At 41.4% G+C, this 21,345-nt stretch overlaps 1 protein-coding gene across 1 annotated transcript in view; it reads right to left on the bottom strand.

Annotated features, from left to right (window-relative positions):
• Positions 1-899: 899 nt before the first annotated feature.
• Positions 900-21,345, bottom strand: part of LOC136874033 (15-hydroxyprostaglandin dehydrogenase [NAD(+)]) — a 41,682-nt gene continuing 21,236 nt past the window's right edge. Inside the window, exons 4-7 of the mRNA XM_067147525.2 lie at positions 11,172-11,278; positions 10,878-11,051; positions 8,066-8,220; positions 900-1,145 (exon numbers count right to left, since the gene is read on the bottom strand). Coding sequence (XP_067003626.2) covers positions 1,013-1,145; positions 8,066-8,220; positions 10,878-11,051; positions 11,172-11,278 — 569 coding nt within the window. The 3' untranslated portion in view covers positions 900-1,012. The remainder of the gene's footprint in view (positions 1,146-8,065; positions 8,221-10,877; positions 11,052-11,171; positions 11,279-21,345) is intronic.

The following is a 21,345-nucleotide window of genomic DNA, read 5'->3' as shown; positions in this document are numbered from 1 at the left end:
CGATTACGAGAATGTCAGGGTGAACGGGAAGTGAGACAGCATTTTCTCGTCGCAAAGATCGCTGGACTACCTAGCTATGTGCTCTTCTAATTGTTCCTGTTGTAGTTTCCATAGTTTGATTGAAATGGTTGTTGACAAGTCTAGAATTTGCATTGTTCAACAAACTGAAGAGAACATTCAGTCACGGGATAAACCACTCCAGGAGCTGTGATCCTTAGGGTGTAATAAGAGGAAGCCTTTGTTGTACCGCCAAGTTTCCGCAGAAAGGTATCTGGTACTTATTTTAGTAGCAACACAACTGGCAGCCAGACAATCCTTGTGATCTCCTGGCACATATCGCTTAACAAATTAAGGATAGTTGTAATAATCAACATGATAATAATACTGGTGAGTGGCCTTCGAAGTGCAGGTCTATCAAGTAGACGTCGTATAGGCGACCTGCGCTTGTATGAGGATGGGGCCCTACCTAAAGTGAAGTCTTATGTTGAAGGCGACACAAGCCCCCAGTCGTCAAGCTAGAGGTATTAACTAATGAATGTTAAAATCCCCGACCTGGCTGGGAATCGAACCCAGGACCCTTTGGACCAAAGTCCAGCACGCTAACCATTTAGGCATGGAGTCAGACAATGAATATGTTGAGAAGGTGGGACAGTTGAGGGGACACTCTTGAGTGTTACATTAACCAAGACAGAATTACAGATTCTAAGTGAAATATAAAGTTAAGCACTGAGCCTTCAACAAATATATAACTGCGATGTCGATTTTCCAGAACTCTAAACTAGTTCGGACAACTTAGGGAAATGAGTAAAATGAGATGCTGCACAAGCTGAGACCTGCGTAGTGAAGTGACCGTTTTTCAGAAACAAAAGAAAACAATACATCAAATTTTACTGTCCATATCTAGCTAATAAAAAGATCCGTTTATTGATGCTTTATCAGTTTGTATATCATGAACATAAATTTAACTGTAATGGAATGATTACAATTGTTTTACAGTGATTTGGTTGTGACTTTAAACTTCTTCTCTCATGGCTTCACGCTTTGGTATCACAACAGAGTAAGTTTCGTCTCCTTCACTCACCCAGACATCACCATTCTTTGCTTCCCGGATCATTTTGAGAAAGCTCTTAGCAACACTCTCTGGCCTGAAAAAGAAGATATGAGTTAAGTAAGAAATATATATGTTGTACAGATCTGAAAGTAATACATATATTGTTATTCTAACACGCTTCAGTAGGTACGATCCTTTGAGTAGACTACGTCTTCATTAAAGAGATACTAACGCAGGAGAGCAGCTTTGTCTGTCACATTTTCTGAAATGACGTATACAGCCTGATACAACTGATAGAAGAGAAATATAGGTGTGGGTGGATAAGATTATCCTGGGTTTGGAACTTTCAACAGTGGTTTGAAATCCATAACACGGCAACTCTGATCCGGGAAACACAAAACAGGAAAAATCACCGCAGGATTGTCACTAACCTTCCGTGAGACGCGGTGCCAGAAGTGGAAGAAGGAGAACATGGAAAAGAAATAGAAAAATGAATTACAGGCTTAGGTCAAAGTAGAGGAACTGCAAAATTCTGAAAGGAGGACTTAAAATCAGGACAAGAAGAGTAGGGGCCAATGAGTGCATTTAAATTGCAGGTAAAACACGAAATCACAACACAGTAACAGAACCTCGTGTGGGAGGTGACACTTTATTTCTTAGTAAGAAGGCCACGTAGCCATAAGCCTTCCTTGATATTGGAAAGGTTGTACCACTAGATACTACTAATCAAGACGATTAAACATATTACAATAACTCAAATATTCATACTACTAGTACTTAAGAAAATACTCATTAAAATGAGTAATGTTTCGTGACTCCTCATACAATCTTTAGTCCTCTACCTCATTTATGGTTCTCATACTCGGCTTTTTATTTCCACTTTCAGATCCTGGCTATAGGCCTACTTGTGTTCTCTGTAAATGCAATGCAACAGATCTTTTGAAAACTTCACTCCGTTTTCCAGAAACATGACAGATTAGAACAACATCTAATTGTCTTCACTATTCTGTAAGTACAGGATCTTTTCTTCAGCTAGTTACGTAGCACCACTCAGAGCACGGCACGGCACGGCTGGCGCAATGGCACTCGGTGGCTAGCCGGTGTAATGAGTGCTTTTCCTCCCCACTACTCACGGCAACTCACACTTACAGAATCCGTTTCTAGTGAAACTATTAGTCTAAAACCTACCTGGCATTATATTTGATGTTCAAAATGTTGTCCCTCAGCTGTCAAACTCTCCTGACACTTCGTAAATAGGTTTGCAGACACTCGGCGAAATAACTTGTTCGAAATAACTTGTGTAATGTTCTCTTGTAGTTCTTCTCTTGCGTGAGGATTGTTCACATACACTATTCCCTTCAGCATCCCGCACAAGTATTTAAATCAGGAGATCTAGGAGGATAGTTAACCACACGGTCTTGGAAAAACTTCCCATATTAATTTCATAGAACGATTAGTAGTGTGTGCCGTCACATTATCTTGCATCAAGTAACAATTACTCCTTTCTTCTTCCGTCATCTCTTGAAAGAATGGTCTGAGAATGAGGTCTATATATCGATCAGCATTTATTGTTTCGCGGAAAAATATAGGCCCTATAATTCTGGACGAGAAGTGGGAAACTATGGAAAATCACTTCCAGGATGGCTGAGATGGGAATCGAACCCACCTCCACTCAGTTGACCTGCCGAGGCTGAGTGGACCCCATTCCAGCCTTCTTACCACTTTTCAAATTTCGTGGCAGAGCCGGGAATCTAACCCGGGATTCCGGGGGTGGCAGCTAATCACGTTAACCACTACACCATAGATTTTTATGTATCCTTGTTTTTATTTGTATCTCTTTCTTCTTTGTTATTTTGCTGATGATGACCTCTAAGCTAGATCGAAACATGTCCAAGGTATTTTAAACAACTATGCAACATTTAAACAGACCATTTAATAAAAGTCAGAAGTGTAATGAATTCTTTTAGACCGAGATCGATAGCTGCAGTGAAGCCAGTATCCAGTATTCGGGAGATAGTGGGTTCGAACCCCACTGTGGGCAGCCCTAAAGATGCTTTTCCGTGGTTTCCCATTTTCACACCAGGTAAGTGCCACGAACGCTTCTTTCCCCACTGCTAGCCCTTTCCTGTCGCATCGTCGCCATAAGACCTATCTGTGTCGGTGGGACGTAAAGCAACTTGTAAAAAAATTATTTTAGAATTTCATCATAGATATGTGTAGTCAATACGGAACCGGAATGAAGTTTATTACTTATAATACAGAGATAATATCCAGATAGAGAAGGTGACTAATACTGGCCTATGATTGTATTCACAGGAAATCTTTATTAAAAATTTTACGACACATGGGATTACATCCTAAATTAGTAAATATTATAAAATTAACTCTTATAGAGACCAAATCAAAAGTAAAGTTCAGAAGCGATTTATCAGACCCATTCGAAGTAACTACTGGGTTCGGCAGGGTGATGGCTTATCAAAATTACTATTTAATTGTGCTCTAAAAATGGTAATGCGAAAATGGTTTAGGAAATGCCTTCCAAATATTAAAACAGGTAAAAAAAATTCAAACAAATTGCCTTGGTTTTGCAGATGACATGGCATTACTAGCCGAATATTTAGATGATGCAAAAACTCAAATAACAGAGCTTCACACCACTGCAAATAAAATTAGCCTTAAAATATCATTTGAGAAAACAGAAATTATGCTCCCAAAACCAACACCATTAAAAAATGCATATTAACGGTACTAGAATTAAAAATGCTGCCTGGCCGAGGCAGTAAAGGCGCGCTTGGTTCGCCCGGAAGGACGTGGGTTCCAATCCCCGTCAGGAAGTCATAAAATTTAAGAAATAAGATTTCCACTTCCGGAGGTGCATATCGCTCTGAGGTTCACTCAGCCTACACCAAAAATGAGTACCAGGTTTATTCCTGGGGCAAAGGCGGCCGGGCGTAGAACTAACCACTCTACCCCATCACGTGCTGAGGTTAACAATTATCTATTTAGCGTGTGGCTAACACATCACATTACATATAAATACACTAGTAATACATAATATTTACAGTTTGAAGTATTTACAGGTTCAAATTATTTACATAGTCAACACACAGGGTTTCCCTGGTAGGCAGTGAGAGGACACTGCTCCACAATGTGCTGAAGTGTTTGCTTCCACGCTGCCGAATTAAGTACTCCCCACTTATGGAGGGAGTCGGCACATCTGCCATGGCCAGTCCGAATCCTGTTGATAGTTGTCCAGGTCTTTCGTGGAAGATCAAAACCCTCTGGTTTGTTTTCCAGCCATAGTAGATAGTGATATTCTGATGGAGCACTGGATATCCATACTTGCTTCCAGGCCTGAAGCAGATTAAAGTTAGCGTCTGCTAGGTTTCTGGCTGTTCTAACAGGTGGGTGTTTAGATTTTAGCCTGTTAATAAGAGCATCATTCATGTCACCATGGATTGGCAAGTGACTGTTGTTAGTTATTTTCTTATAATCTCGTAGGGGAGCATTTTCTCGACGGAGGTGAGGTGGTGGAATATGGAATAGAACAGGCAGCCAGAAAGTGGGGGTAGATCTAACTGTCCCTGATATCATACGCATAGTGTGATTCAGCTGAGTGTCAATTTGGTGTGACTGCTGCTCAGCCATATCGATGAGCAGTATTCTGCAGCAGAGTACACAAGACCAAGAGCTGAAGACCGTAGGGTAGATGCTGATGATCCCCAGGTAGTTCCACACAGTTTCTGTAAGATGTTGTTTCTTGATCGTAACTTAGCAGCCTTTACCTTCCACTCCTCCAAGAGCCTTCATGGCCTGTACGGAGGTGACTTTGCTTTGCTTTGCTTTGCTTTGCTAGAATTAAAAATGTAACACAATTCAAATGTCTAGGTGAGTTAATAACAAATAATTCAAACGAAAAACCTTCGATTCGGATAAGGGCAAGTAAGTTAACTAAGGCACAAAAATTAACATGGGAAACTTACAAACAAAAAAAAAAACAAAAAAAATGCTTATCCCTTAGTGAAAAAATCAAACATTACATACAGTTGTAAAGCCAGAAGCCTCATATGCTGCAGAAACTTTATTCCATGTAAACGAACAATCCAAAACTGACAGATTACAGATGATCGAAAGACGAATTGGAAGAACTTGTATCAATAAAAGCTTCCAAGGAAATGGGCAATGGTGAATAGTACCTAACAACGTTGTATATCAGAAAATTAGAACCCATTACTGATACTATGTGCAAGAAAAGTCGAGGATACTTTGACCATATCCTGAGAATGCCAGATTCGCGACATCTGAAACAGCTAGTGTAGTACAATCTTGCTTCGAAGAACACTACAACTTGATGCAGATTTAGGGAGTATTTGAAAGAAACTGGCCTTACACCGGATAAAACTATGAATAAGAAAAAGTAAACACAATACCTAAACATATTATACTCCACTTTACACTCACAAAGAATAACATCCCAACTAAAATACATGTTCTTTACACATGAAAGTGCAAGAATATCAACACGTATGAAGAAGAACTCGGAGGACCGCAAGGCTCGGACAGTTCCTACCAAGAAATCGACAAACCAAAGGGTTGATTAAAGTGATCCAATGTTGTCTCAAAAGAAGAAGAAAAAGAAGAAGATGATGATGAAGTTTGGAGTCAGCAATGCAGTTACGGACATTGCAGTTCTTCGCCAACCTGTGGAGCTAGGTTGCCCTCGATGCCTGCAGTGTTCGAACGTGTCCGACAATCATTGAGGCAGCGTGTTCAGGGTGCATTCAGGCGCATTTTGAGCACTTCTTATGTTAGACCAGTGGAGAAGAGGAAGCGCCGGTGTGACGTCACCACATTCCGCTGAATATGTTCCCAGTAAAGACGAGTGCAGCCGTGTGGCGTTACCGTGCTCTGCACTGCTTTCTCGTAGCCTCAGGGGAAGATGAAATGTGGGATGCAGCGATGTAGGATAAATGGAAAACAGATCTCGTGTCAGTAACACAACTGATGTCTAGGACATTGTAATGTTAATACACAATTAGTCACAGATTATTAACAAATAATTTCGAGTCTACGTTATGAGAAAAGATACAACCATTCTAGTTTATGCGAAGGACAACCATGTTATAACAGAAATAAAGAACAGATAATAATATAATTTTCTCTGCGATGTAGAAGAGAGCTATACATAACAATTCCATGTATATTTTCCTGCATTTTCGCTTCCATTTTTCTTTGACTACTTATCAGTGTTGGGAAGTAATGTCTGGGCGATTCGCATGTTAGGTTGTGATCTTGTAAGGTACTTCAGGATTTGGATTTAGCAAAGTTTTATAACGGGAAAGAATTGTTCGCACACATAAATGTCGAACCGAGCATACATAATATCCGCGCAGCAAGTGCATACAACCTCGGAAATATGGTTTGGGAGACATTGTTGTAAAAATCACTCAAGTCCTCCCTGTATTTATATTCGTCTTTCAACACATCGCCACATCGTAAATTTAACAGTTCCATTTGGTGCCCGCTAACATTGTTGACATTCACTGAATACGAGATTGCAAAGAGTTAAAACCTAGGTCAAATTGTTTCTACATCTTGAGACGTGGACACAAATTGGTGACGAACATTTTGTAGAATTTGCACATATTCTTCAAGGAGATTAATATCTGGAGCACGCACGTTATTCTCATCGAGAGCACTACAGTTAACTGACCCCTCCAGTTCCGCACTGACAGCGCCGTTCGTCTGGGCAACCTTTACTCAGCTCTCGCCTGATACCATACGAAGTGACAGACTTGCTCTTCATTCCGACATGCCATACCGCCCGAAACTGTCTTCCACTGTGTTAGAATGCAATGTCCCTGCTGGTACACCAACATGGCAACAGCTACTCAACATGGGACGAGCTAGGTAAGGCTGTTACCAATACTCCCCATACAAAGTTGTAGAGTCTGCCGTAGGGTGCTTGTTTATGGGAACTTCTTATGTTGTTTTGTAGTGTACTTCGGGAGGTGGATATATATAACTGATATAGATGGATATGTCAGTTATATATCCACCTGCTGATTACTTTCCACATGTTCAGATCATCCTATATTGTACTTGAGACAATCTAATAATCTGAAAGTCTATTTCAAATTTCAAGTACCATATTTCAAGAGTTTACCTTATTGAAAAAGCCATTCTGATTAATTAATGTATGTACTCTATACTCTCATTTCAGCATACTGATGTATTACTAGCTGGCCTCGCAATGTAGGGGTAAAGTGCCTGCCCCTTGCCCGGATGCCCCGGGTTCGGTTCCCGGCCAGGTCAGGGAATTTTACGTGGATCTGAAGACTGGTTTGAGGTCTACTCAGCCTATGTGATTACAATTGAGGAGCTATCTGACGGTGAGATGGCGGCCCCGGTTTAGAAAGCCAAGAATAACGGCCGAGAGGATTAGTAATGCCGACCACACGACACCTCGTAATATGTAGGCCTTGGGGCTGAGCAACAGCCGCTTGCTATGCCAAAGCCCTTCGGGATTGTTGCACTATGGGGTTTGTTTTGTTTGTTTTATTTTGATTTATTGCTATGATTTACAGGTACGTATGCTTTACTTTTTACATCATCAATTATTATCATTCTTTGTTTTATTCATTATGGTTTAAATTAGAAAATCTAGAAATAATAAGAAATGTTTTATTTATTTATGGAAAAATATTCTTTCATTCGTTATATCCTTCTAGGTCATCATTAGAACCTACTTAAATTATCTGACTTATCTAAAACACGCCAAATCTATGATAAGTTTCCTCTTAATGGATTCTGAAATCTTATAAAATGTTCCCAATATTTTTCTCTAAGTGTCTCCATAGTTTTATCCCAGAACCTTTTTGATATCTATTACAAATCATCAAGAAAAACTCCAGGTATAACAGTTTGATCTTATGAACTTCGGTATAAATTTGTTAAATTCTGTAAAACTAAATTCTTGTTATTATTATTCAAGATAGTTACATAAATACTTACGGTCTAATGGGAAGCTTTTCTATGCTGTCCTTTAATATTTGCTGCCAGTTAGGATCCATGACATTTTTATGGCAGGTTCTCATTAATGGTGTGTCGGTTGTTCCGGGACACAACGTGATTACTCTCACTCCATTACGATCATGATGAAATGATTGCTGAAACAAATGGGACCAATGAATTGTTAACACTCTTGATTAATTTTTTATCAGGAAACTGATTACCGATCTGTTTTATACATTTGTCGCTTAGTATGGTTTTTATACTAATCTCTGGACTGCTGTATGGTGCAGTACTCAGCTCCGTTATGCTCAAGGTTCTAAGACTGAGTCCAAGAGTGCTTAACTTATAAAAGATCTATGTCACTAAATTTACTGTCATGTTCAAGAACACCTTTTAGCGTATGACTACTGTATAACGTAGTGGCTTATCTTAAGACAATTAAAACAAAGTGATGCTGAACACATAGCACTAGTATTACTGTTGTCATTATCAACATCATGGTCATAATTGTTACTATCATACCTGATGGTCGTCGTTGTGAGGAGTACAGTAGTCATGGCCAGTATTGTTGAGCTGTTGCTATTTATTGGTCTGTGTTAAGTAGTTTACTGCGTGAATTATTGGACATTCTCTGGAGTGTTTTTGTTTTTGCATTTGCTTTACGTCGCAACGACACAGATAGGTCTTATGGCGACGATGGGATAGGAAAGGCCTAGAAGTGGGAATAAAGCGGCCGTGGCCTTAATTAAGGTACAGCCCTAGCGTTTGCCCGGTGTGAAAATGGGAAACCACGGAAAACAATATTCAGACCCGCCGGCAGTGGGGTTCGAACCCACTATCTCACGAATGTAAACTCACAGCTTTTCTGGAGTCAAACCAAGGAATAATCATCGTGTGTTGTGTGGGTCAGCAGCCCTGATTCGTATCTGCCCCCGTGACTGGACTTGCGAGCAAACTTGAAAGTAAAGCGAGCCTGTCAATAAGGATTATAACCGTCTCAAGTAATACCAAGGAACCGGACAACCTGCTGTGTGGAGAGGACAGAGACTTGTGTTTAGGCAACAGTTAGTGAGTGTGGTCATTCATGATCATTCATGAATGAATAAAAAAGTAAACGTCTCCTCGCCCCGAAGTGGTGCAGCTCTTTTCAGGCACACTCCCGGTGGAGGTGAGCTGCATGTACTATTTCAACCCCATACCAACCCTCTTGCCATTCCTAAATTTCTGGCAGTACCAGAATTGAACCCGAGCCTCCTGAGGATGACAGCTAAAAGTGCTCACCGTTACGTTACGGAGACGGACAGTATCGGGTGTGTGTATTTTCTGGATCATCCTGAAGTAAATTATAGCGATGAAACAGACTGTATTTTATTCTGAACAGTAGTAAATTAGAAACTGCATACTGTACAGTTGCACGGAAACTAGTCAATATCAGCTTTTGTAACCACTCCCGAAGTCCTGTAACCATTCTTCAAGGAACGAACTTATATATTGTCTTTTCATTTTCAATTGCACAAAAATGACTAACTGATACGACAAACTTGACCAGGGCTGCCAGCTCCAAGGCATCGAACTCCTCTCATCGATTTCTAAAATCCTGAAACTCGTGACAAGACACGTCTAGAATTTTCGAATAATCGAACTAGCTACAGGAAATTATAACTGTAGGCTTCATTATTATTATTATTATTATTATTATTATTATTATTATTATTATTATTATTATTATTATTATTATTATTATTATTATAGCTTACATATAAATAAAAATCTTCAAAGTCGAAGAAACATATTTTAGATAAGTATGCTACGGCATAATGTGAAATGTTATCCATCAAAATTATGCATTTAAGGCCACGGCCGCTTCCTTCCCTCTTCCTTCTCTATCCATTCCAATATTCCCATCCTCCACAAGCCCCAAGTCCAACATAGCGGGTGAGGCCACCTGGGCAAGGTACTGGTCCTCCTTCCCAGTTTTATCCACGACCAAATGTCTCGTGCTCCAGGACACTGCCCTTGAGGCGGTAGAGGTGGGATCCCTCGCTGAGTCCGAGGGAAAAACCAACCCTGGAGGGTAAACGGATTGAGAAAGAAAGAAAGAAAGAAAGAAAGAAAGAAAGAAAGAAAGAGAATGAATGAATGAATGAATGAATGAAAGAAAGAAAGAAGAAAGATTATGCAACTTGGAAGGGCTTTTCTTGTTAGCGTCTACGAAATAGTAACTTCTTGCAAAAATATTTCCTGTATCGTGCCTTTTTACTAAGCTTAGTGTTTCAACTGAAAGTCCATTTTTTGCGTGTGATCTCATCGTGTTTAAAGTTTGGAAGTTCGGCTAATGGAGCCATAAATGCTCACGCAGGGTCGCTCAGCCTTGAAGCTGGACAGTGAGATAATAACACAGATGTACCTATGAGAAAATACTTTTATTTATGCAGATAACTTTATAATTAATTAGCAGTAAATTCTCGATTTTTCGACTAACCTCTAGCAGGGTGTGGGAAAATTGTTCTAAAGCCTTTTATATGGACCAAGTTCTCTCTCATTTAAACACTGTTAGATGTCAACACAACTTTGAGCATAGGAAGCGAGCATCTTTCAACTGTACAACTATAACTTCCAGTTCACTTACGAACTCATTAATTAAGTTTTTAAATAATTTTTTAAAACTAAGGATTCTGTTTTGAAATGTTACCATTTCGACAAAAAATACACTTTCTTACTAACAAAACATTAGTTACATTTTATATTTTTGAATATCCCAAAAAAATTCTCAAGAACACGTGCAGTCTAGTCTGAGATGCTTGTAACTTACCCCAAGACCTCTTCCCAATGCAATTATGCCACTTTTGGAGGCACAGAATATAGGAGCAGTTGGAAAATAATCAAGCCCCCCGATGGATGCAACATTTAGGATGACGCCACCGTTTCCACCGTTGTCCTTACCCAAGTATTTGAAACCAAGCAGAGTTCCTCTGACAGTCCCTTTCTGAAAGTACAACGTATAATTATTTTCGTGTAACTTGATGAAATTTACATTGATCAGTTCTTGCTGGAATACTGTCAAAGATTACATGTGAACAGAAAACTAATAGTAAATTTTACTTACCAAGTTGAGGTCAATCTCACGTTCCCAATTTATGTCGTCAAGTGTTCCAGCATTGTTGACTAAAATGTCAAGGCGAGTGAAGTGAGATATCGTTTTCTTGAATGCTCCTACAAAGAAAATAATGCCATATTCTAGTATCAATTGAAGGATTGTTTCACAGTTTAAGTTTGGGATATAGTGGAATTTATATTTGTAGTGAATAGATTAAAATGAAAAGGGGGATCACTTCCAGTCAACTATGTGCTACCATTTTATTTCAAAGAATCTACATCCACATGATACAACAACATATCCCAACAATGCTCCTAGACGTTCAGAGAGCACAAGTCACAGTCAGAGAGAATGCAAAAATGGATCAGTTTCAAACTCCCACAATATTCTTGTTTTGAATAACTTTACAGTACGGTGATCAGTAAAAGAGTAATCCAGTTAATTACTCTCCGTAATGAATATACTGTGATAAACTCTTGCATAGCATATCCAGAAAAAAGTCTCTACAAACTATCCGTGTATATAATGTGGTCTGTGTGTCCTTTCTATGGATTAGAGTTAAGACGGGAAAGTTATTTATTTGTAATTCTCCTACAATTAACACTCAGTATAACTATAAATTTCAGTTTCACAAGTGAAAAGTTTAACTTACTTGATCTTCTTCAAAATATCCAAATTTCATACAGCGATTGGAAACTCTTGAAGAAATAAAAGCGACAGATTTAAATGTTATTTACTGTTGTATTTTGTTTAGGACGGTAAATCGCGAATATTGTATATTGTTTTAAATTAGTAGAACTAAACCTTTTTGGTGAATAAGGATTACGTTGGTAGGCCTATCTAAATCCTAGCATTCTAACAGATGTTCCGAGAAGAGTAATAAGGTAATGCCGTAGGATTAGCATTATTTGTCTGAAGTGTATTCTGAAAACTGTGGAGTAAACATACTCAGTTGAATACATACATACATACATACATACATACATACATACATACATACATACATACATACATACATACATACATACATGATGTACCGTACCACATCTGGGTCGTATCGTCATTTATTGAATACCTCATGTATATATTAAAACTAGCGTGGGGATGCGAACGAAGCAAAGCGCCAGACCTGGGCTACCCACGACGGGGACGTGTAGACCAGAGAAGGAAGAACGCGAGCGGGTTTCACAGATTACTTTTCAACTCTGCTAACCGAGGCACCTAAGTGCCAACTGCCAGTATAAAAAGCTGGAAGAAACAGTAGTGGAATGCTTGCGAGATTGACATTCTTTTGTATACTTCAACGGTAAAGAATAAAGGTTTAGTTGGTAATATACATGTGTGTGAGGTATTGTTTTGTGGAGCATGACATACGTTCAATAACATGTTCCACTAATTTTTTGGAACTGTGTATCTGGACGAAACTTTCCGTCCCTTCACTGGGGAAAATTTCACAATCTCGGCACTCAGAGTCTCTCAAATAACCCTTAAAATATCATCACAGTGATGTGGTGCAATTATCCCCTGACTCGTAAATCACATCGGATATGATACGATTTATAGCCTACTCTAACATCGGACTATCTGAGATATATTCAATATTTCTCTATTTTGCATTCATTATTACCCGGTTCGAATCTCACACACAGCTATAAATTAACCTGCCAGAATTTCCTTGAAAACCCTCATTAATCAACGATGGTGACACCTTGTCCACAGCCTTCTCTGGATCTCTGAAATCTCACGCATATCATGAATCTACCATGCACATCCTCCTTTTAGGTTGCTATCCCTCTCAATGATTTCCTTCCAGTTCAGTTACTATAAGACCCTTTCGTCCTTACCCTCTGGATGACCTTAGTACTCAAATCACCGTCTCCATACAAGACAGGCACTACATTATATAATATTGCAGTGACTCAAGCCGCTGTAACGCATATCCCTTGTAACCATCTGCAACCAAAGCAAAGCTATACGGTATGCACTAAAATTACACATGCAACGGTTCTGAACCTATCTAAACTAACACATGGTTTGCCCTAGGCAGATTAATGATTTACATTTGAAATTCATGAACCTCGCTATTCTGCCCCATGCTGATACCTGTTCAGACTTATCTTATTCAGGTGTTGTCGCTCGGCTCCATCTTAGGGATCACAGGTTGGTTTAATGCGCCGTCGCACCCTGCTGGTCCTGAGATGCATCCTATTGATTCGGCAGCTTACAACGGTCCATGGTAATCTCGTTCACCTGGTCCTTCTGGATTACAGTTAGAAGGTATCGTTTCTCGTTCACTGAATCCTTCTGGATTATAGTTGGAAGGCCTCGCTTTATCTACTGGATCGACGGTCCTTCGTTCATCTGGTTCACCTTCGCCTGCCGTCGCTGCAATCAGCCTGGATAGCGTGCTAGTTACGTATCTGTGAAATTGCGTTATGGCGTGGAGTTTAGCATTAAATAACAGATTAACACATGTTCATTACTTGTGAACTTCATTAGCTTACTGTCCCATGTTGCCGTTCCTCAGTCTAGTTACACACCGTATGCTAGCATTCGCCTTCGTAATTTCAATTTTGACTTCATTTAAATATTCTTCCCTCCTACTCAGTTCAGAGATTATACTGGATAATTGTCATTACTAGTACACTGCCGTGGTACGGCTCTACACCTCTATTGTTTTATTTACTCGCACTAAGACACACGCACAACCTTCTTTATCGAGCTCTGGATCAGAATAGAATATGTGTCCCGTCGTCCTTCATCCTTTTATCACTTACGTGGGGTGACGCCTCACTAGGGGAATCATTGACAGAACCACGCCAACTCTTTGTGTTGAATTGGGTTCCGTTCCCACAGTATGTTATGTAATGGCTGAATTTGAGTATTGGGCATAATAGATATAATCAACTCGAGACACTAGATAAATCCAATTAATATTCTCTGGCATTCCTGTTTTACATCATGTGGATTCTAGGCGTTCATTTTCAGAACGCAAACGGAAATATTCAAATAGGGACGGAAACAAAGTGATAACAGTCCTCCAGGGTGGATTTTTATCCCAGTTGGAGAGCTTCAATATGGTGTATGTCCTCAACGAGCAGTTAACATAGCTAGGTACCTGCGTGGCCTGCTCCGTATAAGTCGACGGAGGTCACGTTGCGGTATCAGGTCCCATTCTTCAAGATACTTCTTAGAGAGTTTGTGGTGGAATAGTACGCCCACGAACACTTCTGTCAAGCCTATCCCACACATGCTCGATGGGATTAAGTTCTGGACTCACTGCTGGCCATTCCATCTCTTGAATGTCCAGTTCTCGCAAGACAGCTCTGGTGACGCGCGCTGCATGAGCCCTGGCATTATTGTGCATAAGTACGAATTCAGGGCCAACACCGTATGCAGCAGCTAACACATGCTGTAGCAGTATCTGCTCGATGTACCCCGCAGCGGTAAGATTATCACGGACGACGACAAGATCCGTACGGCCTTTAATACTGATGCTACCCCACACCATCACAGAACCTTGTCCGAATCGGTCGCCTTCCTGGACAACATTTGGCATGTACTGTTCACCACGGCGTCTCCATACACGTTGACGTCCATCACTCTGTCTCAGGGGAAATCTGGACTCGTCTGTGAACAACTGAGGTCTCCATTGGCGAGGGTGCCAGTTGACGTGGGTACGGGCAAACAGAGAGCGAGCTGCGCGATGTTGCTGATTTAAACGAGGCACTCGAACAGGACGTCTGGGTCGTAAGGAAACTTCTCTTAACATGTTGTTTACTGTCTGGTCAGACACCGTGACTCCTTTGACCCTTCTGAGGTCTTGTTGAAGTTCTCTGGCAGTTGATGAACGACGCCGCAACGCACAAATGGTCATCGGTCATCCTGTGGGGTTGTCATGCGTCCACGACCTTGTCCAACCCTCCTTGTGAACTGGCCTGTCTGATTGTATCGACTCCACAGGCGGTGAATAATTGACGGAGAGACATTGAGAACCACAGCACCACGACGAAAAGTCCATCCTTCCTGGATCAAAGTGACGGCCTTGCGACTTGAACCTCGTTAAGATGTCTCATGGGATGTACTGGTTGACGTACAACGTGCTCAGATGACCGCATTCGTCTGTGTACCTCACAACGACAAACGGACGCACCGATTTTCACTTTGTTTTGAGGGGTCACCTGGCAGTTTAATGCATGGCTATGCCTACAGATGGAGTATTTATAACTTCGATTTGACATACCCTGAGTAGCTAAGGTCTCATGGTATGCTGTACGACCATTGAAACTCCATCTACCAAATTAACGTTCACATATCAGACGTTACAAAACATGTTCCCCTAATTTTTTGAACTGAGTATAATGAGCGTTCTTGTTTCACGAGCGCAGAAGGGGGCCATAGAATTGATGACATATGAGCACCAATTTTGCAGAACCCTCACCGTTCTAGAAGTCTGGAATTTGATTTTATTTACAGCCAGTTAAGGGCCCGACGGTCTTGCTACTCTGTTGGCTCACTGAGGTCGATGACCTTTCTCGGAGGGTTAACCAGGAGCTCCGGACATTACCAACCCGTCAAGACAAGTGCATTTTCATTTATATGTATTTACAGGTGCAGTGTTTAACGTATATATTTGACGTGTGTATAAAGAAGAAACAGGAGGTTAAATTCTTTTGAACAATGATGATATAGAAGAATGCTAAAGATTAGTTGGACAGAAAAAATAACGAAAGCTGAAGTGTTTAAGAAGGTGGAGGAAAATTATACCTTTTAGAAAAGTTTAAAGAGGAGGACTAGACTGATAGGACATATTTCGAGATGTGATAGCCTGTTGAAAATGGTATTGGAGGGAATGGTTGAAGGCAAAAGATGTCGAGGAAGACCACGCCTACAATATTCACAGCAAATCATGTCTAATGTAGGATGCAGAAGCTATGAATATACAGTAGCCGACTGGAGAACTGTCGCAGACCAATCCATGGATTGAATACTTAAAAAGAAGATTTCTTTGGTGTGTCATCCTTTGTTTTGATAAGTGCTGTCAAAATAGTGTCTTTATTATAAGGGAAATAAGCCCGTATGCTTACCGAACGGATGCGCGTTTCTGAACTCATTCATCTGCATTTTGAAAAACGAGCCAATAGTAGTCTGTTAGTATTTTGGGGGATAAATTTTACGGTCCTGGACGAGTGTTAATATAATTGTGTCCTTAATTCCGAGGAAAGTTTGTAGCGCGAACTGTGCTAACCTTTGCCCATGTTTAATAAACGTTTAGGAACGGAAGTTTTCATACCGGTTCAGAGTTCTTAGTTCACTATAGGTTCGTTTCAACACTAGTCCGTGACCGTCCGATGCATGCGCAGTTGAGAGAAAGCGTTCCAACACACACAAAACCAATCCTGGACTGATGTACGTACTCAAATTGGGCGTTCCAACATACCTCAAACTGCAGTTACAGACCGTCAGAACTCGTCCGCGGCCTGTGGCATGTACCGGTAGTACGGACATGCGCAATGGAATACATGCGCGAGAGAGGGAATTCACTGGACAGACCACGTGCATTTCCACTCCTGTTCTGTTCCCTGTGCCCCCCATAAGTCCGCGTCGTTGGGGACGGGCAACGGCATGAAGTAAGGGATAGCCTGCAAGGGCGAAATACAGTGGGGACCTTTTGTGCCCCAGAACTGCTACGGTAGCTGTGAAGGTCTTACAGGAATCCTGAAAGGTAACGGCTCCTGTTCTGTTCCCTGTGTCCTCCATAAGTCCGCGTCGTTGGGGACGGGCAACGGCATGAAGTAAGGGATAGCCTGTAAGGGTGAAATACAGCGAGGACCTTTTGTGCCCCAGAACTGCTACGGTAGCTGTGAAGGTCTTAGAGGAACCCTGAAAGGTAACGGCTCCTGTTATGTTGCTTGTGCCCCCCATAAGTCCACGTCGTTGAGGACGGGCAACGGTATGAAGTAAGGGATAGCCTGTAAGGGTGAAATACAGTGGGGACCTTGTGTGCCCCAGGACCGCTACGGTAGCTGTGAAAGTCTTACAGGAACCCTGAAAGGTAACGGCTCCTGTTCTGTTGCTTGTGTCCCCCATAAGTCCGCGTCGTTGAGGACGGGCAACGGTATGAAGTAAGGGATAGCCTGTAAGGGTGAAATACAGTGGGGACCTTGTGTGCCCCAGGACCGCTACGGTAGCTGTGAAGGTCTTACAGGAACCCTGAAAGGTAACGGCTCCTGTTCTGTTGCTTGTGTCCCCCATAAGTCCGCGTCGTTGAGGACGGGCAACGATATGAAGTAAGGGATAGCCTGTAAGGGTGAAATACAGTGGGGACCTTGTGTGCCCCAGGACCGCTACGGTAGCTGTGAAGGTCTTACAGGAACCCTGAAAGGTAACGGCTAACGGGGTTCCTTAACCGCAGCTGAAGCGGAGAAGGAGACCTTTGGTACAGCAAAGTTGGCGGAGGAGGTAACTCTCGTTCTCGGGGTTAAATGAAGAAGGAAACCACTGCCTTGTGGTGAAGGGGTATCTTCAAAGGCTACGGGAGACAACCCCAACAGAAAACAGCATGCCAGGAGGCTTCAGGTGGCAGCCCCACCACCAGGCTCGGGTGCTGTGGGCCAATAACTCGCACAACCTTAAATTAAACCATTACAGAAACATCAACAAAGAGTAACCGGACTGATCCAAAGATGACGAGTTTCGGCTTAAAAAAGGTATCAAAAATTGGACTTTGGAATGTGAGAACTCTGCGGGAACTGGAACATGCAAGGTGAAAGACGTGGCGAAGATCTGTTCATACGGAAACGATGAAAGAAGGCAAGACCTAGAGTGAGGTAAAGAGGCTGGACCAGATGGAGATGCTTTGCTGATGCCCCATGTTCCACGAGGAACAACAGGATTTAAGTAAGTAAGTAAGTAACAAAGTCTGTTCCTTGTTCTTGCCACATGTGATTTGTTTATATTGCCATAACCTCTAAGCGGTAACAATTACAGTACATCTGAATCTGTTATTGAATTCTGTTAAGGTCCTTGTGAATTGAGGCGTAGTAATAATAAGTATAAAATTAATAAACAATAAATTAGTACTAAATAGTAAATAACTCATTAATAACTACGCAATAAAATGGAGATGGGGATTTCGTTCAATCTTTATCAATTGAAGATGAGTTGGTCATGCAGTTAGCAGCGCCAAGGAAGCGTGAAAATTATATGCCGATACGTAAGTTTTATTGTTGCTAGTGAAATTCTCAAGGTTCTAATCGTGTCATTCTGATTTCACTGTCCGAACTCAGTAATGATAATTCTAGTTGTTTTTTTTTCTGAAGGTAGGAAACGACAGGGTCACGGCCTCATAAAATTTAATTCGTAATTTGAAACTTGTTTGTAATCCTGGTACATCAAAACAGAACGGATGGATGGATGGATGGATGGATGGATGGATGGATGGATGGATGGATGGATGGATGGATGGATGGATGGATGGATGGATGGATGGATGGATGGATGGATGGATGGATGGATGGATGGATGGATGGATGCGAATCCAACCACCCAGTACCGGCGTCCGTGGAATTAACCAGCCCTGGTCAGGAATTGTCGCGGAACTCTGTGAACCGAAGGTTGTGACAATGACCTTTGAAAATAGTCAATTATGGCTATAAATAATAAAGAACGTTCAAGTGTATTTATTTTTATACTGAGCGAGTAGGGCGTTTAGCTTGAGCTTGTATTGGGGAGATAGTGGGTTCGAACTGCACTGTCGGCAGCCCTGAAGGTGGTTTTCTATGGTTTTCCCATTTTTGTACTGTTTGTTTTATGTCGCACAAACACAGATAGGTCTTACGGCGACGATGGCATAAGAAAGGCCTCGGAATGGAAAGGAAGTAGCCGTGGCATTAATTAAGGTACTGCCCCAGTATTTGCCTTGTGTGAAAATGGGAAACCACGGAAAACTATCTTCAAGGCTACCGACAGTGGGGTTCGAACCTAATATCTCCCGGATGCAAGCTCACAGTTGCACGACCCTAACTGCACTGCCAGCTCGCCCGGTTTTCCCCATTTTTACACCAGGAAAATGCTGTGGCTGTACCTTAATTAAAGCCAGGGTTGCTTCCCTCCCCCTCGTAGCCCTATTTTATCTCATCGTCGCCATGGCCCATCTGGCCATCTGTATCGGTGCGACGTAAAGCACGTTGTAAATTTACTTTTTACATTTGTAGTTTGAGATTTACTATGCCTAACAGGCTCCATGGCTAAATGGTAAGCGTGCTGGCCTTTGGCCACAGGGGTCACGGGTTTGATTCCCGGTAGAGTCTGGAATTTTAACCATGATTGGTTAATTTCGCTGGCACGAGGGCTGGGTGTCTATGTTGTCTTCATTATCATTTCATCTTCATCACGACGCGCAGGTCACTTAACGGGAGTCAAATCAAAAGACCTGCACTTGGCGAGCCGAACATGTCCTCGGACACTCTGCACTAAAAAAGCCTTACGCTATTTCATTTTTTTTTTTTTTGCCTAACAGAAATGTAACAATATCAACAGTTACCTTACACAGTATTTTCTGCCGAGTATTGGGAGCTGAAAACCTTTATTTCCTTCTTCACATCCTCAACCGTAATCCCCTTTATCACCATTCGCTATCTCGCTGTATTTCCTTAATCACAAATATTGAGATATGTATAAACATTTATATTTCTTCCATGTTCTTTTATCAAAGATTATAACATTTCTTTGTTCCAAGCTACTTAAATCATAGTTCCTTAACAGTGAAATACAGGCCTAAGGCTCGGAGGCAGTTATCCCTCCCTAACCAATTAGAACGAATATAATCCATGTGTGTGTGTTTCATACTCTGTGTACTGTGTTCTATATATTTTGAATTTCATTAGTATTTCAGTAATTCACCCTTTCCTTTTACGCACAAATCTGCAAACAGCTAAACAGCGCAAGGTAGTACAAAATACGCACCAAACGCTTTGTTTACACGTCAGATTGCTGTCCAGGAAGTGTTCCAACACGATCAAGTTTGGGACGACCCGCTGACGAATCCCAAACCGGAGCATGCTCAGAAGACGAATCATGAATCCGTTGGTGAGCGTCAGAAACAACCTGTGTGCTGGAACGAACCTTATACCACAAGAGAAATAAGGTGTCTCACGTCACCGAAAAACATGTATTTGACCATATTTGTGTGTGGAACAGACCCATCATCTGATGAATTTTGCAGTGATCATTTCGGTATTATATTTTATGATTCTTAAAGGGGAACTTCCATGTTTTATGTTAATACATTTGTCCAACTGTAACATGTTCATTTATCATTCACAAATTGGTATCTTAGTTCCTGTTCTGCTTTTATTTCATTAGAATAGTTATTGAGATTTTATTTCACCCACTGAAGAACCGATGAGCAGCTGGTCCGGGCTTCACATACTATCTTTCATTCTTGTCTTGTAATGACCCTGTTTACTCACATATTGTGATTTTCATTCTGTAAGGGTTACTAGCGTGTCTTTTCCTCACTTTAATAACATTTCACAATCGTTCATATTTATTCGCCAAGAGCTAAAACTGCAGAGTGATGACCTTCTGTACTTTAAAGCTGCAATCTCGGCTATAGAGTTGAGAGAATTTTACACCGTGCAACAGGTCACCCTCGGCCTACATGATCAGCTTTGTGCTGAAATACAATGTTCTGTCTATATAGAGAGAGGTTCGCCTCGAAAAAGGAAATCCACAGCCTGTTTCCAGTCTTTCGACTGGGTCAAGAATGGAAAGAATAAAGCCCCATGTGGCGGCGGGAATAAGAACTGTGCCGGCTGCCGAAGCTCCTCTGGGGCAATGATTAATGACTGACAGATGACGTAAAATGATATTGGAGAGTGTTGCTGGAATGAAAGTTCACAGGGACAACCGGAGTACCTGGAGAATAACCTGTCCCGCCTTCGCTTTGTCCAGTAAAAATCTCACATGGAGTGACCGGGATTTGAACCACGGAACCCAGCTGTGAGAGGCCGGAATGCTGCCGCCTTAGCCACGGGGGCTTAGAGACGTTCGCATCAATTGGTGTAATTAATGTTGAGAATTATATGCAAATTGAAAGCAGACGCATTCCAGTTATCTTAATAAAACTTAGTTATGTGTTTCATGCATTTAAGCTCTTCACTCTTTGCCAATTGTGAAA

Source organism: Anabrus simplex, chromosome 5, assembly GCF_040414725.1.
Source record: "Anabrus simplex isolate iqAnaSimp1 chromosome 5, ASM4041472v1, whole genome shotgun sequence".
In the NCBI taxonomy this organism is placed as follows: Eukaryota; Metazoa; Arthropoda; class Insecta; order Orthoptera; family Tettigoniidae; genus Anabrus; species Anabrus simplex.
This window is presented reverse-complemented; position numbering and strand designations above follow the sequence as displayed.